General features: G+C 44.8%; 1 protein-coding gene across 5 annotated transcripts in view; it reads right to left on the bottom strand.

Moving 5' to 3' along the window:
• CFAP221 (cilia and flagella associated protein 221) overlaps positions 1–17417 on the bottom strand; it is a 128165-nt gene that overhangs the window by 65657 nt on the left and 45091 nt on the right. For all 5 annotated transcript variants that reach the window (XR_010085185.1, XM_063429150.1, XM_063429152.1 and 2 more), the window contains exons 9-12: positions 13444–13561; positions 8920–9031; positions 8749–8851; positions 1805–1892 (exon numbers count right to left, since the gene is read on the bottom strand). Coding sequence is in view for 4 of the 5 variants with exons in the window: in XM_063429150.1 (XP_063285220.1) it covers positions 1805–1892; positions 8749–8851; positions 8920–9031; positions 13444–13561 (421 nt within the window). In the remaining variant the exon portion in view is untranslated. The remainder of the gene's footprint in view (positions 1–1804; positions 1893–8748; positions 8852–8919; positions 9032–13443; positions 13562–17417) is intronic.

The following is a 17417-nucleotide window of genomic DNA, read 5'->3' as shown; positions in this document are numbered from 1 at the left end:
AGTCAAAGTGTGCGTTCAGATTTTCATTCGCATAGAACTCCCGAAGTTGATCGTCAAAAGGACAAAAACGCCCTGGAATGGTTTTGGGCATAGGACCATGTGTGTGGCAGGTCAGAACTTTACCCCAGTGGGGTTTCGGCTGTGTTTGTGGGATCTGAGCGCTTTTTCGCATATGTTGGGCGCTCATATCCAGGCTATCCGTGGAAGCATAGACTATAGGGGTTCCTATGCGGGAAATATATATTTTTGTGTGTTTTCATATTTTGTCATTTTATGCTTAGTCATGGTGACATGGCATTTTGGGGACATTTTGTAGGCGTGTTTATCGGTGTGTTGTGGGAGTGTCATGGGTGTGTTTACTGTGTCCCTGTATTGTATAAAAGCAGCCCATTGAGCCTGGATTAAACAGATTAGCTTTACCCTTCATCAAGTCTAGGCTGGTGTTTGGGGAACTTGGGCTATAATCACAACTGCGCTTGGGACTCGGGAGATTCATAACGGATATACTCAGCCAGAGTATGGGGGATCCGTTACATTGGTGGCAAACGGCGGAATTTTTCTCCCAAATGGATATCCCAAGCCAGGAAAAGAAGTGAGGAGTGCAGCAGTGCCCCTGTATAAAGAGGAACTGTGGAGATGGAGCGAGCTAGCCCCCGGGCCGTGTCCCCACATGAGGAGGAGTTTCAATGGAGATTACTGTCAAGGCTTACCTGAGGTGGGAGTCCGGTAGGCAGAGATATATGCTCACCCTTGCAATTAAACAGAGAGCAAGGTGGTCAGGTAGGAATTCACCTGGCCTGTGAGTCTGTGCCGGATATTGCTCCAAGTCGCAGTACAGGCAAGGACACAAGCAGGAGAAACTTCAAGGATAAGCCAAAAGTCAGAAAGTGCCAGGAGTCAACTGGAGAACACTGAATCACAAATACAGAAACCAGAGTCAATGAACTGACAAAGTTCCCAGGGTGAGGCAGTGCTTAAATACCCAGCTAATACTGATCTGTTTCAGGTGGGCTTAGATAGGCCACTGGTGAAGTCCAGCCCCCTAGTGCTGCAGATAAAACAAGATCGGACTTTAGGCTAATACATGATCTGAAATAGTGGCTTAGAGGTGAAGTCCAGCCCCCTAGTGCTGCAGATAAAACAAGATCGGACTTTAGGCTGATACATGATCTGAAATAGTGGCTTAGAGGCAGGAATGCAGGCTTGGGATGATAAGGACTCAGTTTCAAATCCCCTGTTGGGCACTTCTGGGGTGACCATGTCTGGCTGTCTGGATGTCACGGTGAGAACAAGACATATTGGCAAAGGAACGATGTGTCCTGGAGAGAATGTGTAATGCGAGACCTCTGGCAGGAGTTCATGGAGGTAGCACAGCTTCGGTGGAAAGAGAAGCTTTCAAGTACAGCGCACCACTGGCAGGAACAAGTGAGCCCATGGATGCCGATCCTGGAAAAGCCTTGACAGAGTGGGTAAGGCATCTTGAGTTACTGGTCCAGAAAGAGATGAGGTTAGACGACGCGTACGAGGCACTATGGTGGTACGCAGTCCAGCGAGAAACTTGGTTGGCAGATGGCATGCAACCGGTGGGGAAGGGCTATGATGGCTCCATAACGGATATACTCAGAGTATAGGGAATCCGTTACAGAGAGTATAGAATAGAGTAGAGGGTGAGACAGAGGCAGCAGTATAGAATAGAAGGTCAGATATAGGGGGTAATATAGAATAGAAGGGGGTAATATAGAATAGAGGGGGGTAATATAGAATAGAGGGGGCAGCAGAATGTTTTAACCTGGTGTGATCTCACCTTGTATTCAGTCTCTGCACTGTGACGCTCTTTGTTGATCGTCTGACGCATTTTTGCTGATATTGGCTCCCTGCCAAGGCAGACCTGCCTGTTGAAATATGGGAAATATAAAATAATGTGACTGGTTTCTGGGCCCCTGCAGCATGGGTGGATTCAATCACTATGGAACCACTGTTACATTTCTGCTGATTATAGCCCTCCAATGCATGTGGATCAGAATTGCTGGGCGGAACCTTGTTGCTGGATCTGTATGTCTGTGGTCTTGAGCTGCTGTGAGTAATCTTTATTTTTTTCATTCTCTTTTTATTTTAATTTTATCACCATAATTTCATTGTACAAAAACATGTTTAAAAATTCATATTCATACACATAAAGACTTAGACAAAACACAACACATCCCATCCCCCCACGAGAGCTCCACATACTTCCAAATTATACTTCTTTTTTTTTTTTTTTCAAATGGTATCAATATTACATTTGTAGTAATTTTTTTTCCCAATTTTCCCATAGGCTCAAATTATCATTCAGAAACGTGCAGTGATCCTTCTCCATTTTGATTTGGTAAATCAACTGAATTGTTATTAATTTAATGTTAAATGCGGTATCTCCCTTCCAGTTCCTTGCTATTATTATTTTACAGGCTGTTAAACAATGAATAATTAAAAATTGATTTATTTTATTTAAATTTGGCCATTGGTAGTGTAATAGCATTGTTTCAGGTTTTAGAAATATTTTTACTCCACACAGTGTATGGATGATAAATTGAGCCCACTGCCCTACAACTATTACTTTTTTGCATGACCACCACATGTGGATATAATTTCCTTTTTCCTCTCTACACTTCCAGCACTTTGTGTCCATGGATGTATCAAATTTAGCTATTTTAGTTGGAGTCATATACCATTGGTAAGCCAACTTGAAGTGTGTTTCTATCAGTATAAAGGAATGGACATATTTATTATTTTTTTGTAAAATAGCTATCCATTCGTCTAATTCTATATTTATTTTTAATTCAATGTTCCATTTTTTAACAGCGCTTGTTAGGACTGAATCATTCATTGGGACTAACATTCTAACACATCTAGAGAACAGCTGCTTTGTTTTATTCTGGTATAAAATTGATTTTAAAATGTCGTACATTTTACCCTCTTTTACTAACTCAACTTTCTCCAAAAAATATTTTACTCTAAGGTACGTATATACATCTTTAGCAGAGAACTTAAACTCTTCTATCAACGTTTTATAGGGTTTGATTTTACCCTCTTTAGTCAGATCTTTTAAAGTATTTATTCCTTTTTCCTTCCAAGATTTTAGGGAAATATTCTCCATATTTAATTCGATTATGTCTAAATTTTGAAAATCAAATATTTTATTTACTAAATCGATTTTTTTCCTTATTTTTTTCCATATTGGAATAATCTGTCCTAGAATATATGATCTGGATAAGTTGCATTTTTTTGTTGTCCAGAGTAAGTCTAGAGGATCTCTTACTTGACTAGATTCTACTTCTGACCACCACCATACTTCCTCTTTATTTTGTTTTATCTGTCCAGCCATAACGTGCATTATAATCCCAGCCTCATAATATTTTCTTATGTTTGGATATCCCAAGCCTCCCTTCTTTATTCCTCTTGATAGTACTTCATTTTTAATCCTGGGTTTTTTCCCTCGCCATACAAAATTAGAGAAGGAATTGTTAATCATTGTTAACCATGCACTCGGGATTTCTAATGGGAGCATTCTAAACATATAGATCCATTTTTGCAAAACATATGATTTCAAAATGTTTATTCTTCCTCCCCAAGATACTTCTAGTTTTCTCAATTCTTTCAAATTCTTATTAGTTTCTTTTAGAAGATCCATGAAGTTTATTCTCATAATGTTTTCTACTTTTCTGCTAATTTTGATTCCTAGATATGGGAACGTTTTTAGCTTTAATAAAATTATATGTTTCTTGATAAGAATCTATTTCTTGCTTCGACATATTGACATATACAGCCGTTGATTTTGTTTTATTTAATTTATAATTTGATGCTGCACTGTACATTTCAATTTCTGTCATTGCATTTGATATTGATGATGACGTATTACTTAAAAATAGAATAGTGTCATCTGCGTAAAGAGATATTTTAAGTTCTTTCTGGCTTGCTGTGAATCCCTTAATATTTTCATTATTTCTAATTCTGTTAGCTAACACCTCTATAGTTAATATAAACAGTAAAGGGGACAACGGGCAGCCTTGTCTGGTCCCGTTGTTCAATTTGAACCAGTCTGAGCATATGCCAGGGCCAATTGTTCTTGCTGTAGGGTCTTTGTATAAAGCTAAAATTGCATCAAGCAACCATCCCTGTATACCTAGTTCTTCTAGAGTAATCTTCATAATCTTTAATTTGTTTTGTAATGTCTGAGAGGATTTGTGGTTTATGAACAGAAAAATGTTTTTGTTTTAGGAAATAAGCCATTGCAGAGGAATATGTAAATAAGCTGAAACCGGACCTAAACCAGTGGGCACATTCTGCCACTCCATGATGGTTACCGTATATACTATAAGAAAAAAGAGATCAGTGCAATAAGCTAAAAGCCTCTTCAACGTGTGAGGAGTGGAGTCCGTTATATAAAGAAAAGATGGAGGAAAACAGGCTGATATTGAACTGCTTGCTTTATTTTTGCCTTCTCCCGTTACTCAGGCAGAGGGAGCTAACAGGGTGCGCGATCTAATCCCGCCACAACCCATAATATAAAAGGAAAAATGATCCCACACAACCTTGGCAAATGACATGTTTTACGAATTGCCCAAACAGAACAGGTAATGTATGGCCTTTCTCAGACAGGCTAGGAGAGGAGCCGAGTATACATTGTAATTCTCTACCCAGCTCCTCTGTCCGCACATCATTAAAAGCAGGGAGGCTGAAATAACGGCAGCACCCACTGTGCAGCTTGGGATGTGAACACATGAGATAATCGGCAGATCATGCGGTATTTGAATACATGTCATGCAGGGCCGGCCCGTCAATAGATCGCGCTGGAGCCACGGCTCTAGGTGGAACTCTGACAGGAGCGGCATTTTGCCGTGTGTGTGTGTGTGTGTATCTGTATGTAGTGTGGGTATTTGTGTGTGTGTGTGTATCTTTGTGTTTGTATATGTGTATGTGTAGTGTGTATCTGTGTATGTGTAGTGTGTACTTGTGTATACTGTATGTGTAGTGTGTGTATCTTTGTGTTTGTATATGTGTATGTGTAGTGTGTACTTGTGTATACTGTATGTGTAGTGTGTGTATCTGTATGTAGTGTGGGTATTTGTGTGTGTGTGTATCTTTGTGTTTGTATATGTGTATGTGTAGTGTGTATCTGTGTATGTGTAGTGTGTACTTGTGTATACTGTATGTGTAGTGTGTGTATCTTTGTGTTTGTATATGTGTATGTGTAGTGTGTACTTGTGTATACTGTATGTGTAGTGTGTGTATCTGTATGTAGTGTGGGTATTTGTGTGTGTATCTTTGTGTTTGTATATGTGTATGTGTAGTGTGTATCTGTGTATGTGTAGTGTGTACTTGTGTATACTGTATGTGTAGTGTGTGTATCTGTATGTCTGTGTATCTGCATGTGTGGCAGCATGTTTATCTGTATGTGTCAGTGTCTGTATGTGCCGGTGTGGATGTCTGGGTGTCTGCAGGCGTATCAGTGTGTCTGTACATCTGTATGTGTGTCAGTATCAGTTTTTGATACATATACTGACACATATACAGTTGCACAGACACTGATACACATGCAGATATACAGACACACAAACACTGCAACACATGCAGATACATAGACAAACAGATACAATCACTGACACACATACAGATACAGACACAGATACAAACACTGACACACATGGATATACACAGATACAGTATGTAGATAAGTGTATAGGCTGCAGTGCACACATAGACACAAGCTACACCCCCAGCATACACACAGACACACGCTACATCTCCAGCACGCACACAGACACACGCTACATACCCAGCACGCACACAGACACAAGCTACATCTCCAGCACGCACACAGACACACGCTACATACCCAGCACGCACACAGACACACGCTACATACCCAGCACGCACACAGACACACGCTACATACCCAGCACGCACACAGACACACGCTACATCTCCAGCACGCACACAGACACACGCTACATCCCCAGGACACACACAGACACACTACATCCCCAGTGTGACAAACCTTTTTCCTGTGAGTTTGCCACGTGTTTTGGGAGGGTCCTGTTTGCCAGCCTCCTACCCTGTGACTATGGCCCCTGCAATAGACCTGGCTAAACTACTTTAAAAGGCTCTGTTAATATGAAGTAGGTACTTTTGTACTCCAGACAGAGAGACCGGCCGTTAACACTAATTCTCTGGAACTGTTTTGGGCATGGGACCATGTGCACGGTCGGTCAATATATAAGACTACCAGGAAATTCCTGAACCCCTGAACTGATCTAGGTGATTTTTTGATATGTTGGTCACCCAGGTCAGGGCTATCAGGGGATGTAACATTGTGGGGTTTTATGTATGGGGTGTTTTTTTTTTTTTTTAAAGTATGTTTTTTTCTGTGTTTGGAGATAATTGGATTAGATTAGTACAGTCCCTGATTCAATTATCTCCCAGGCAGAGAGAGGGATTGTGTGTTTGTATATGGGAGTGTCATGCATTTAACCATTGTTGTTATTGGTCTGTGACTTGGTGCTGCAGTTCCCCACAAGGTCCAGGTGGGAGTGTTCCTTGCATGGGGACTTGCATATAAGGCCAGTGATGGCTGCCTTTACCCCTTCATGAAGTCTTGGCTCATGTTTGGGGGATTGGAGAACTACATTCACTCTGGGGATTGCTTTATCACAATACTCCCCAGAGTATAATCACAAGCTCTTATAAGAGGTGTTCCTGCTTCGCTCTCTGGACTAGGAGATGTCTATCCTGGAAGCTGGATCATGGTCTTGGGTCCAGGGTGGGTGGAGGACAGCGAGACCCCAGCAAAGCTGCGGCAGTTCGTGGGGTTTACGGTGGTTATGGTGTTCCAGTGCGGTGCCTATGGTACTCACAAGCACTAGGAAGCAGCGATTGACAGAGGTACCGTCACACCCAACACACACACACAGACACACACTACATCCCCAGCACAGACACACTATATCCCCAGCACACACACAGACACACATTTCATCTCTAGCACACACACAGACAACTACATCCCCAGCACACACACAGACACACACTTCATCCCCAGCACACACACAGACACACACTACATCCCTAGCACACACACATACAACTACATCCCCAGCACACACACAGACACACACTTCATCCCCAGCACACACACAGACACACACTACATCCCTAGCACACACACAGACACACTACATCCCCAGCACACACTGTCAGGATCCCGCGGGCGGCTGCGAGGGGAGGCTGCAGTCCGCTCGCGGCACTCACCCTCCAGCCGTCCGCGGTCCCCTTCTCCTCGTGCGCTCGGCGAGCGGCATCCTCCCAGCCTCGGATGCCGCCCGCCTCTTCCTCTTCATCCCCCAGCGGCAGCATGCATGACGCTGCATGCTGGGAGACCGCCCAATTTTCTAAACGCCGGGGTCAGCCACCTGACCCGGCGTTAAAGGCACAGTGCCTCAATCACAGTGGGAGGTATAGATATCTCCCACGTGTGATTGTTAACTCTGATTGGAAATTATCCAATCAGAGTTAAGCAATGGGTTTAAATACTTACCTTTCCTGTCTCTGCCCTGTTGTGGTCTTTGCTTTCTAGTATTGCTGTTCTACTTGTGGTTCTCTCTGGTTACGTACTCTCTGGCTTGTTTATCCGACCTTGTGACTTTCTCCTACCCTTTGACCTCGGCTAGTCTCTCGTTATTCTGTCTTCTGGTTCCCCTTACTCGGCTTGTCTCTTGACTATTCTTTGTGTGCTTAGCCCGGCCACTCTAAGGTCCGGTACTGCACCTTTTCTGTGTGTGTGTTAGCGTGTTTTGGTTCCCAGAATCGTGACACATACACAGACACACATTTCATCTCTAGCACACACACAGTCACACACTACATCCCCAGCACACACACAGACACACACTTCATCCCCAGCACACACACAGACACACACACTTCACCCCAGCACACACACAGACACACACCTCATCCCCAGCACACACACAGACACACACTACATCCCTAGCACACACACAGACACACTACATCCCCAGCACACACACAGACACACATTTCATCTCTAGCACACACACAGACACACACTTCATCCCCAGCACACACACAGACACACTACATCCCCAGCACACACACAGACACACACACACACAGACACACTACATCCCCAGCACACACACAGACACACACTTCATCCCCAGCACACACACAGACACACACTACATCCCCAGCACACACACAGACACACACTTCATCCCCAGCACACACACAGACACACTACATCCCCAGCACACACACAGACACACACTACATCCCCAGCACACACACAGACACACACTTCATCCCCAGCACACACATACACACTACATCCCCAGCACACACACAGACACACACTACATCCCCAGCACACACACTTCATCCCCAGCACACACACTACATCCCCAGCACACACACAGACACACACTACATCCCCAGCATACCCAGAAGCATATTTGTTGGTTTTTTTGGGGTGGGGGAGGGACAGCTTTTCATACTTGGATCCAGTAACACAATGTCTTGGGCTGGCCCTGATGACATGTATGTTTATGGGTGTGACCTTGCACACAGAAACTTTCCAATTTTTTCTTTAACTCGCTAGAAACATCAGGACCTGTCATATGTGACACGTAGTGGGCAGAGCTGCGCCTCTGAATGCCATGCAGGCCACATGACACAGCTACTGTTTGTACTCACCACTTGAGCTGGTTTGCCTCCTCCTCACTGACATTGTGCTGCACCCTTTGTTCAAACAGGGCCTCTTTAGCCTGCCTTCTACTCCCCTTATCGTTTGTCAGAGCTGGAATTGGATGATAAATGTCAAAGCCAGTCACATCTCACCCTGCCGCGCATGCTGTCTCCACTTACCGTCTCTCAGGTCTCTGGCTCTCAGTCTGCCTGGCTGCTGGTTAAGTACAATGGCCACCGAATACGGATTGGATAAATGAATTGGAAATCGCAGATTCTGATATTCAATGACCTGCAATGAGAACAGAATGTGCATTATCAAGCAGATTAAAATATTGCTTTTCTATTTATTACAACTCATCTTCACACAGAGTAACACATGACAAGAGTTAATAGACAGATAAAGGAGGATGGAGATCTCCTGACAATTTGCACTTTAGTGAAATAACATAATTGCATAGTTATATAGTAAAATAGGCTGAAAAGAGACTTGCGTCCATCAAGTTCAGCCTTCCTCACATATGTTTTTGCTGTTGATCCAAAAGAAGGCAAAAAAAAACGTCTGACATGCTTCCAATTTTGCAACAAACTAGGAAAAAATTCCTTCTTGACCCCAAAATAGCAGTCAGATGTCTCCTTGGATCAAGCAGCTATTACCCCACTAATTAGAAATTATATCACTGTATGTTATGTTTTTGCAAGTATTTTACCTTTTTATTGTGTATTTTATTGCTGCCATCTCTAGCACATAATTACAATTTACAGTGTTCTGATATTAAGGGGCAAAATTGAACATATATCTTACAGATACATCAGCATGCTCTATTTGGGACTGTCTGACCGGTCAGATATCAGCGTGCTCTATATGGGACTGTCAGACGGGTCAGATATCAGCATGCTCTATATCGGACTGTCTGACCGGTCAGATATCAGCATGCTCTATATCGGACTGTCTGACCGGTCAGATATCAGCATGCTCTATATGGGACTGTCAGACGGGTCAGATATCAGCATGCTCTATATCGGACTGTCTGACCGGTCAGATATCAGCATGCTCTATATCGGACTGTCTGACCGGTCAGATATCAGCGTGCTCTATATCGGACTGTCTGACCGGTCAGATATCAGCGTGCTCTATATCGGACTGTCTGACCGGTCAGATATCAGCATGCACTATATGGGACTGTCAGACGGGTCAGATATCAGCGTGCTCTATAGTGGACTGTCTGACCGGTCAGATATCAGAATGCTCTATATCGGACTGTCTGACCGGTCAGATATCAGCGAGCTCTATATCGGACTGTCTGACCGGTCAGATATCAGCGTGCTCTATATCGGACTGTCTGACCGGTCAGATATCAGCATGCACTATATGGGACTGTCAGACGGGTCAGATATCAGCGTGCTCTATAGTGGACTGTCTGACCGGTCAGATATCAATAAGCTCTATATGGGACTGTCAGACGGGTCAGATATCAGAATGCTCTATATCGGACTGTCTGACCGGTCAGATATCAGCGTGCTCTATATCGGACTGTCAGACGGGTCAGATATCAGCGTGCTCTATATCGGACTGTCAGACGGGTCAGATATCAGCATGCACTATATGGGACTGTCTGACCGGTCAGATATCAGCATGCTCTATATCGGACTGTCTGACGGGTCAGATATCAATAAGCTCTATATCGGACTGTCAGACGGGTCAGATATCAGCATGCTCTATATCGGACTGTCTGACCGGTCAGATATCAGCATGCTCTATATCGGACTGTCTGACCGGTCAGATATCAGCATGCTCTATATCGGACTGTCTGACCGGTCAGATATCAGCATGCCCTATATGGGACTGTCAGACGGGTCAGATATCAGAATGCTCTATATCGGACTGTCTGACCGGTCAGATATCAGCGTGCTCTATATCGGACTGTCAGACGGGTCAGATATCAGCGTGCTCTATATCGGACTGTCAGACGGGTCAGATATCAGCGTGCTCTATATCGGACTGTCAGACGGGTCAGATATCAGTGTGCTCTATATCGGACTGTCTGACCGGTCAGATATCAGCATGCTCTATATCGGACTGTCTGACCGGTCAGATATCAGCATGCTCTATATCGGACTGTCTGACCGGTCAGATATCAGCATGCACTATATGGGACTGTCAGACGGGTCAGATATCAGAATGCTCTATATCGGACTGTCTGACCGGTCAGATATCAGCGTGCTCTATATCGGACTGTCAGACGGGTCAGATATCAGCGTGCTCTATATCGGACTGTCAGATATCAGCATGCACTATATGGGACTGTCTGACGGTCAGATATCAGCATGCTCTATATCAGACTGTCTGACCGGTCAGATATCAATAAGCTCTATATCGGACTGTCAGACAGGTCAGATATCAGCGTGCTCTATATCGGACTGTCTGACCGGTCAGATATCAATAAGCTCTATATCAGAATGTGTGACCGGTTAGATATCAGCGATTCTTTATATCGGACTGTCTGACGGGTCAGATATCAGCGTGCTCTATAGCAGACTGTGTGACCAGTCAGATATCAGCGATTCTTTATATCAGACGGGTCAGATAGCATGCTCTATAGCAGACTGTCTGACCGGTCAGATATCAGCGTGCTCTATAGCAGACTGTCTGACCGGTCAGATATCAGCGTGCTCTACAGCAGACTGTGTGACCGGTCAGATATCAGCGTGCTCTATAGCAGACTGTCTGACCGGTCAGATATCAGCGTGCTCTATAGCAGACTGTGTGACTGGTCAGATATCAGCGTGCTCTATAGCAGACTGTGTGACCGGTCAGATATCAGCGATTCTTTATATCAGACGGGTCGGATATCAGCATGCTCTATATCGGACTGTCAGACGGGTCAGATATCAGCATGCTCTATATCGGACTGTCTGACCGGTCAGATATCAGCATGCTCTATATGGGACTGTCTGACTGGTCAGATATCAGCATGCTCTATATCGGACTGTCTGACCGGTTAGATATCAGCATGCTCTATATCGGACTGTCTGACCGGTCAGATATCAGCGTGCTCTATAGCAGACTGTGTGACCGGTTAGATATCAGCGATTCTTTATATCAGACGGGTCAGATATCAGCGTGCTCTATATCGGACTGTCAGATGGGTCAGATATCAGCATGCACTATATGGGACTGTCTGACCGGTCAGATATCAGCATGCTCTATATCGGACTGTCTGACCGGTCAGATATCAATAAGCTCTATATCGGACTGTCAGACGGGTCAGATATCAGCGTGCTCTATATCGGACTGTCTGACTGGTCAGATATCAATAAGCTCTATATCAGAATGTGTGACCGGTTAGATATCAGCGATTCTTTATATCGGACTGTCTGACCGGTCAGATATCAGCGTGCTCTATAGCAGACTGTGTGACCAGTCAGATATCAGCGATTCTTTATATCAGACGGGTCAGATATCAGCGTGCTCTATAGCAGACTGTCTGACCGGTCAGATATCAGCGTGCTCTATAGCAGACTGCCTGACCGGTCAGATATCAGCGTGCTCTATAGCAGACTGTGTGACCGGTCAGATATCAGCGTGCTCTATAGCAGACTGTCTGACCGGTCAGATATCAGCGTGCTCTATAGCAGACTGTGTGACTGGTCAGATATCAGCGTGCTCTATAGCAGACTGTGTGACCGGTCAGATATCAGCGATTCTTTATATCAGACGGGTCGGATATCAGCGTGCTCTATATCGGACTGTCAGACGGGTCAGATATCAGCGTGCTCTATATCGGACTGTCAGACGGGTCAGATATCAGCATGCTCTATATCGGACTGTCAGACGGGTCAGATATCAGCATGCTCTATATCGGACTGTCTGACCGGTCAGATATCAGCATGCTCTATATCGGACTGTCAGACGGGTCAGATATCAGCATGCTCTATATCGGACTGTCTGACCGGTCAGATATCAGCATGCTCTATATCGGACTGTTTGACCGGTGAGATATCAGCGTGCTCTATAGCAGACTGTCTGACCGGTCAGATATCAGCGATTCTTTATATCAGACGGGTCAGATATCAGCGTGCTCTATAGCAGACTGTGTGACCGGTCAGATATCAGCATGCTCTATAGCAGACTGTGTGACCGGTCAGATATCAGCGTGCTCTATAGCAGACTGTGTGACCGGTCAGATATCAGCATGCTCTATATCGGACTATCTGACCGGTCAGATATCAGCATGCTCTATATCGGACTGTCTGACCGGTCAGATATCAGCGTGCTCTATAGCAGACTGTGTGACCGGTCAGATATCACCGATTCTTTATATCAGACGGGTCAGATATCAGCGTGCTCTATATCGGACTGTCAGACGGGTCAGATATCAGCATGCTCTATATCGGACTGTCAGACGGGTCAGATATCAGCGTGCTCTATATCGGACTGTCAGACGGGTCAGATATCAGCATGCTCTATATCGGACTGTCAGACGGGTCAGATATCAGTGTGCTCTATATCCGGTCAGATATCTGTGTGGTTGCTTTGTCCTGCATTACAATATATAACATGTCTATATACTTTATATAAGGAATAAGAAGAAATAGAATGTTAAAACATAGGGATTGAAAGAAGAGGAAGCCGATCTCCCCAGTATTCTCGTCCTTTGAAATAACAGGAGAGACTTTGCTGATAGTATTAGCGTTTCTCACGGTAGATGCGTTCTGCTGCAGAGTCTGTAACTGCCTCTTCTTCCTGGAGAGTACTGGCAAACCTTTCCCAGCTGCGGCCATTCTCCCCAAGGAAGAAACCGGCTCAGAATCTTCTTTACTGCCATTAAACAAAGAACATGAAGGAAAAGTGTGATTGCTACGCAAGTGCAGTAACTTTACATGTCAGCAACAATCATTAATATTACCCAGCGTCTCACTAATGTAGAGTTGGGGATGAGTAATAATGGACTCCATTTAATATTTTTGGATAAACATTCAAATGAATTTAAATTAACTTTATCCAAAAATATTAACTAATTTAAAAAGCAAATCCACAACCAAAACCAAATCCTGACAGTGTGACCATGTACCCCGAATCCTGACAGTGTGACCATGTACCCCGAATCCTGACAGTGTGACCATGTACCCTGAATCCTGACAGTGTGACCATGTACCCCAAATCCTGACAGTGTAACTATATACCCCGAAACCTGACAGTGTGACTATATACCCCGAATCCTGACAGTGTAACTATATACCCCGAATCCTGACAGTGTGACTATATACCCCGAATCCTGACAGTGTGACTATATACCCCGAATCCTGACAGTGTGACTATATACCCCGAATCCTGACAGTGTGACTATATACCCCGAATCCTGACAGTGTGACCATGTACCCCAAATCCTGACAGTGTGACCATGTACCCCGAATCCTGACAGTGTGACCATGTACCCCGAATCCTGACAGTGTGACCATGTACCCTGAATCCTGACAGTGTGACCATGTACCACGAATCCTGACAGTGTAACTATATACCCCGAATCCTGACAGTGTAACTATATACCCCGAATCCTGACAGTGTGACTATATACCCCGAATCCTGACAGTGTGACCATGTACCCCGAATCCTGACAGTGTGACTATATACCCCGAATCCTGACAGTGTGACCATGTACCCCGAATCCTGACAGTGTGACTATGTACCCCGAATCCTGACAGTGTAACTATATACCCCGAATCCTGACAGTGTGACCATGTACCCCGAATCCTGACAGTGTGACCATGTACCCCGAATCCTGACAGTGTAACTATATACCCCGAATCCTGACAGTGTGACCATGTACCCCGAATCCTGACAGAGTGACCATGTACCCCGAATCCTGACAGTGTAACTATATACCCCGAATCCTGACAGTGTGACCATGTACCCCGAATCCTGACAGTGTGACCATGTACCCCGAATCCTGACAGTGTAACTATATACCCCGAATCCTGACAGTGTGACCATGTACCCCGAATCCTGACAGTGTGACCATGTACCCCAAATCCTGACAGTGTGACCATGTACCCCGAATCCTGACAGTGTAACTATATACCCCGAATCCTGACAGTTTGACCATGTACCCCAAATCCTGACAGTGTGACCATGTACCCCGAATCCTGACAGTGTAACTATATACCCCGAATCCTGACAGTGTGACCATGTACCCCAAATCCTGACAGTGTTACCATGTACCCCGAATCCTGACAGTGTGACCATGTACCCCGAATCCTGACACGGTAACTATATACTCCGAATCCTGACAGTGTAACTATATACCCCGAATCCTGAATCACTGAACAAAATTATAAACGCAACACTTTTGTTTTTGCCCCGCATTTTTCATGAGTTGAACTCAAAGATCTAAGACTTTTTCTATGTACACAAAAGGCCTATTTTTCTCACATATTGTTCACAAATCTGTCTAAATCTGGGTTAGTGAGCACTTCTCCTTTGCCGAGATAATCCATCCACCTTACAGGTGTGGCATATCAAGATGCTGATTAGACAGCATGATTATTGCAAAGGTGTGCCTGATCACGTTGTCGATTGTGGCCTGTGTAATGTTGGTCCACTCCTCTTAAATGGCTGTGCGAAGTTGCTGAATATTGGCAGGACCTGGAACACTCTGTTGTATACGCCGATCAAGAGCATCCGAAACATGCTCAATGGGTGACATGTCCGGTGAGTATGCTGGCCATGCAAGAACTGGGATGTTTTCAGCTTCCTGGAATTGTCTACAGATCTTTGCAACATGGGGCCGTGCATTATCATGCTGCAACACGAGGTGATGGTCGTGGATGAATGGCACAACAATGGGCCTCAGGATCTCGTCACGGTATCTCTGTGCATTCAAAATGCCATCAATAAACTGCACCTGTGTTCGTTGTCCATAACATACGCCTGCCCATACCATAACCCCACCTCCACCATGGGCCACTCGATCCACAATGTTGACATCAACAAACCGCTCACCCACACAACGCCATACACGCTGTCTGCCATCTGCCCTGTACAGTGAAAACTGGGATTCAACCACAAAGAGAACACCTCTCTAAAGTACCAGACGCCATCGAATGTGAGCATTTGCCCACTCAAGTCGGTTTCGACAACTAACTGCAGTCAGGTTGAGACCCCGATGAGGACAACGAGCATGCAGATGAGCTTCGCTGAGACGGTTTCTGACAGTTTGTGCAGAAATTCTTAGGTTATGCAAACCGATTGTTGCAGCAGCTGTCCGGGTGGCTGGTCTCAGATGATCTTGGAGGTGATGCTGCTAGATGTGGAGCTCCTGGGCTGTTGTGGTTACACGTGGTCTGCGGTTGTGAGGCCGGTTGGATGTACTGCCAAATTCTCTGAAACGCCTTTGGAGACGGCTTATGGTAGAGAAATGAACATTCAATTTTACCGTCAACAGCTCTGGTGGACATTCCTGCAGTCAACATGCCAATTGCACGCTCCCTCAAAACATGTGACATCTGTGGCATTGTGCTGTGTGATAAAACTGCCCATTTTAGAATGGCCTTTTATTGTGGCCAGCTTAAGGCACACCTGTGCAATAATCATGCTGTCTAATCAGCACCTTGATATGCCACACCTGTGAGGTGGATGGATTATCTCAGCAAAGGCGAAGAGCTCACTAACACAGATTTAGACAGATTTGTGAACAATACACTGTGTGCAGAATTATTAGGCAAATTAGTATTTTGACCACATCATCCTCTTTCATGCATGTTGTCTTACTCCAAGCTGTATAGGCTCAAAAGCCTACTACCAATTAAGCATATTAGGTGATGTGCATCTCTGTAATGAGAAGGGGTGTGGTCTAATGACATCAACACCCTATATCAGGTATGCATAATTATTAGGCAACTTCCTTTCCTTTGGCAAAATGGGTCAAAAGAAGGACTTGACAGGCTCAGAAAAGTCAAAAATAGTGAGATATCTTGCAGAGGGATGCAGCACTCTTAAAATTGCAAAGCTTCTGAAGCGTGATCATCGAACAATCAAGCGTTTCATTCAAAATAGTCAACAGGGTCGCAAGAAGCGTGTGGAGAAACCAAGGCGCAAAATAACTGTCCATGAACTGAGAAAAGTCAAGCGTGCAGCTGCCAAGATGCCACTTGCCACCAGTTTGGCCATATTTCAGAGCTGCAACATCACTGGAGTGCCCGAAAGCACAAGGTGTGCAATACTCAGAGACATGGCCAAAGTAAGAAAGGCTGAAAGACGACCACCACTGAACAAGACACACAAGCTGAAACGTCAAGACTGGGCCAAGAAATATCTCAAGACTGATTTTTCTAAGGTTTTATGGACTGATGAAATGAGAGTGAGTCTTAATGGGCCAGATGGATGGATTGGTAAAGGGCAGAGAGCTCCAGTCCGACTCAGACGCCAGCAAGGTGGAGGTGGAGTACTGGTTTGGGCTGGTATCATCAAAGATGAGCTTGTGGGGCCTTTTCGGGTTGAGGATGGAGTCAAGCTCAACTCCTAGTTTCTGGAAGACACCTTCTTCAAGCAGTGGTACAGGAAGAAGTCTGCATCCTTCAAGAAAAACATGATTTTCATGCAGGACAATGCTCCATCACACGCGTCCAAGTACTCCACAGCGTGGCTGGCAAGAAAGGGTATAAAAGAAGAAAATCTA

Source organism: Pelobates fuscus, chromosome 8, assembly GCF_036172605.1.
Source record: "Pelobates fuscus isolate aPelFus1 chromosome 8, aPelFus1.pri, whole genome shotgun sequence".
NCBI lineage: Eukaryota > Metazoa > Chordata > Amphibia > Anura > Pelobatidae > Pelobates > Pelobates fuscus.
This window is presented reverse-complemented; position numbering and strand designations above follow the sequence as displayed.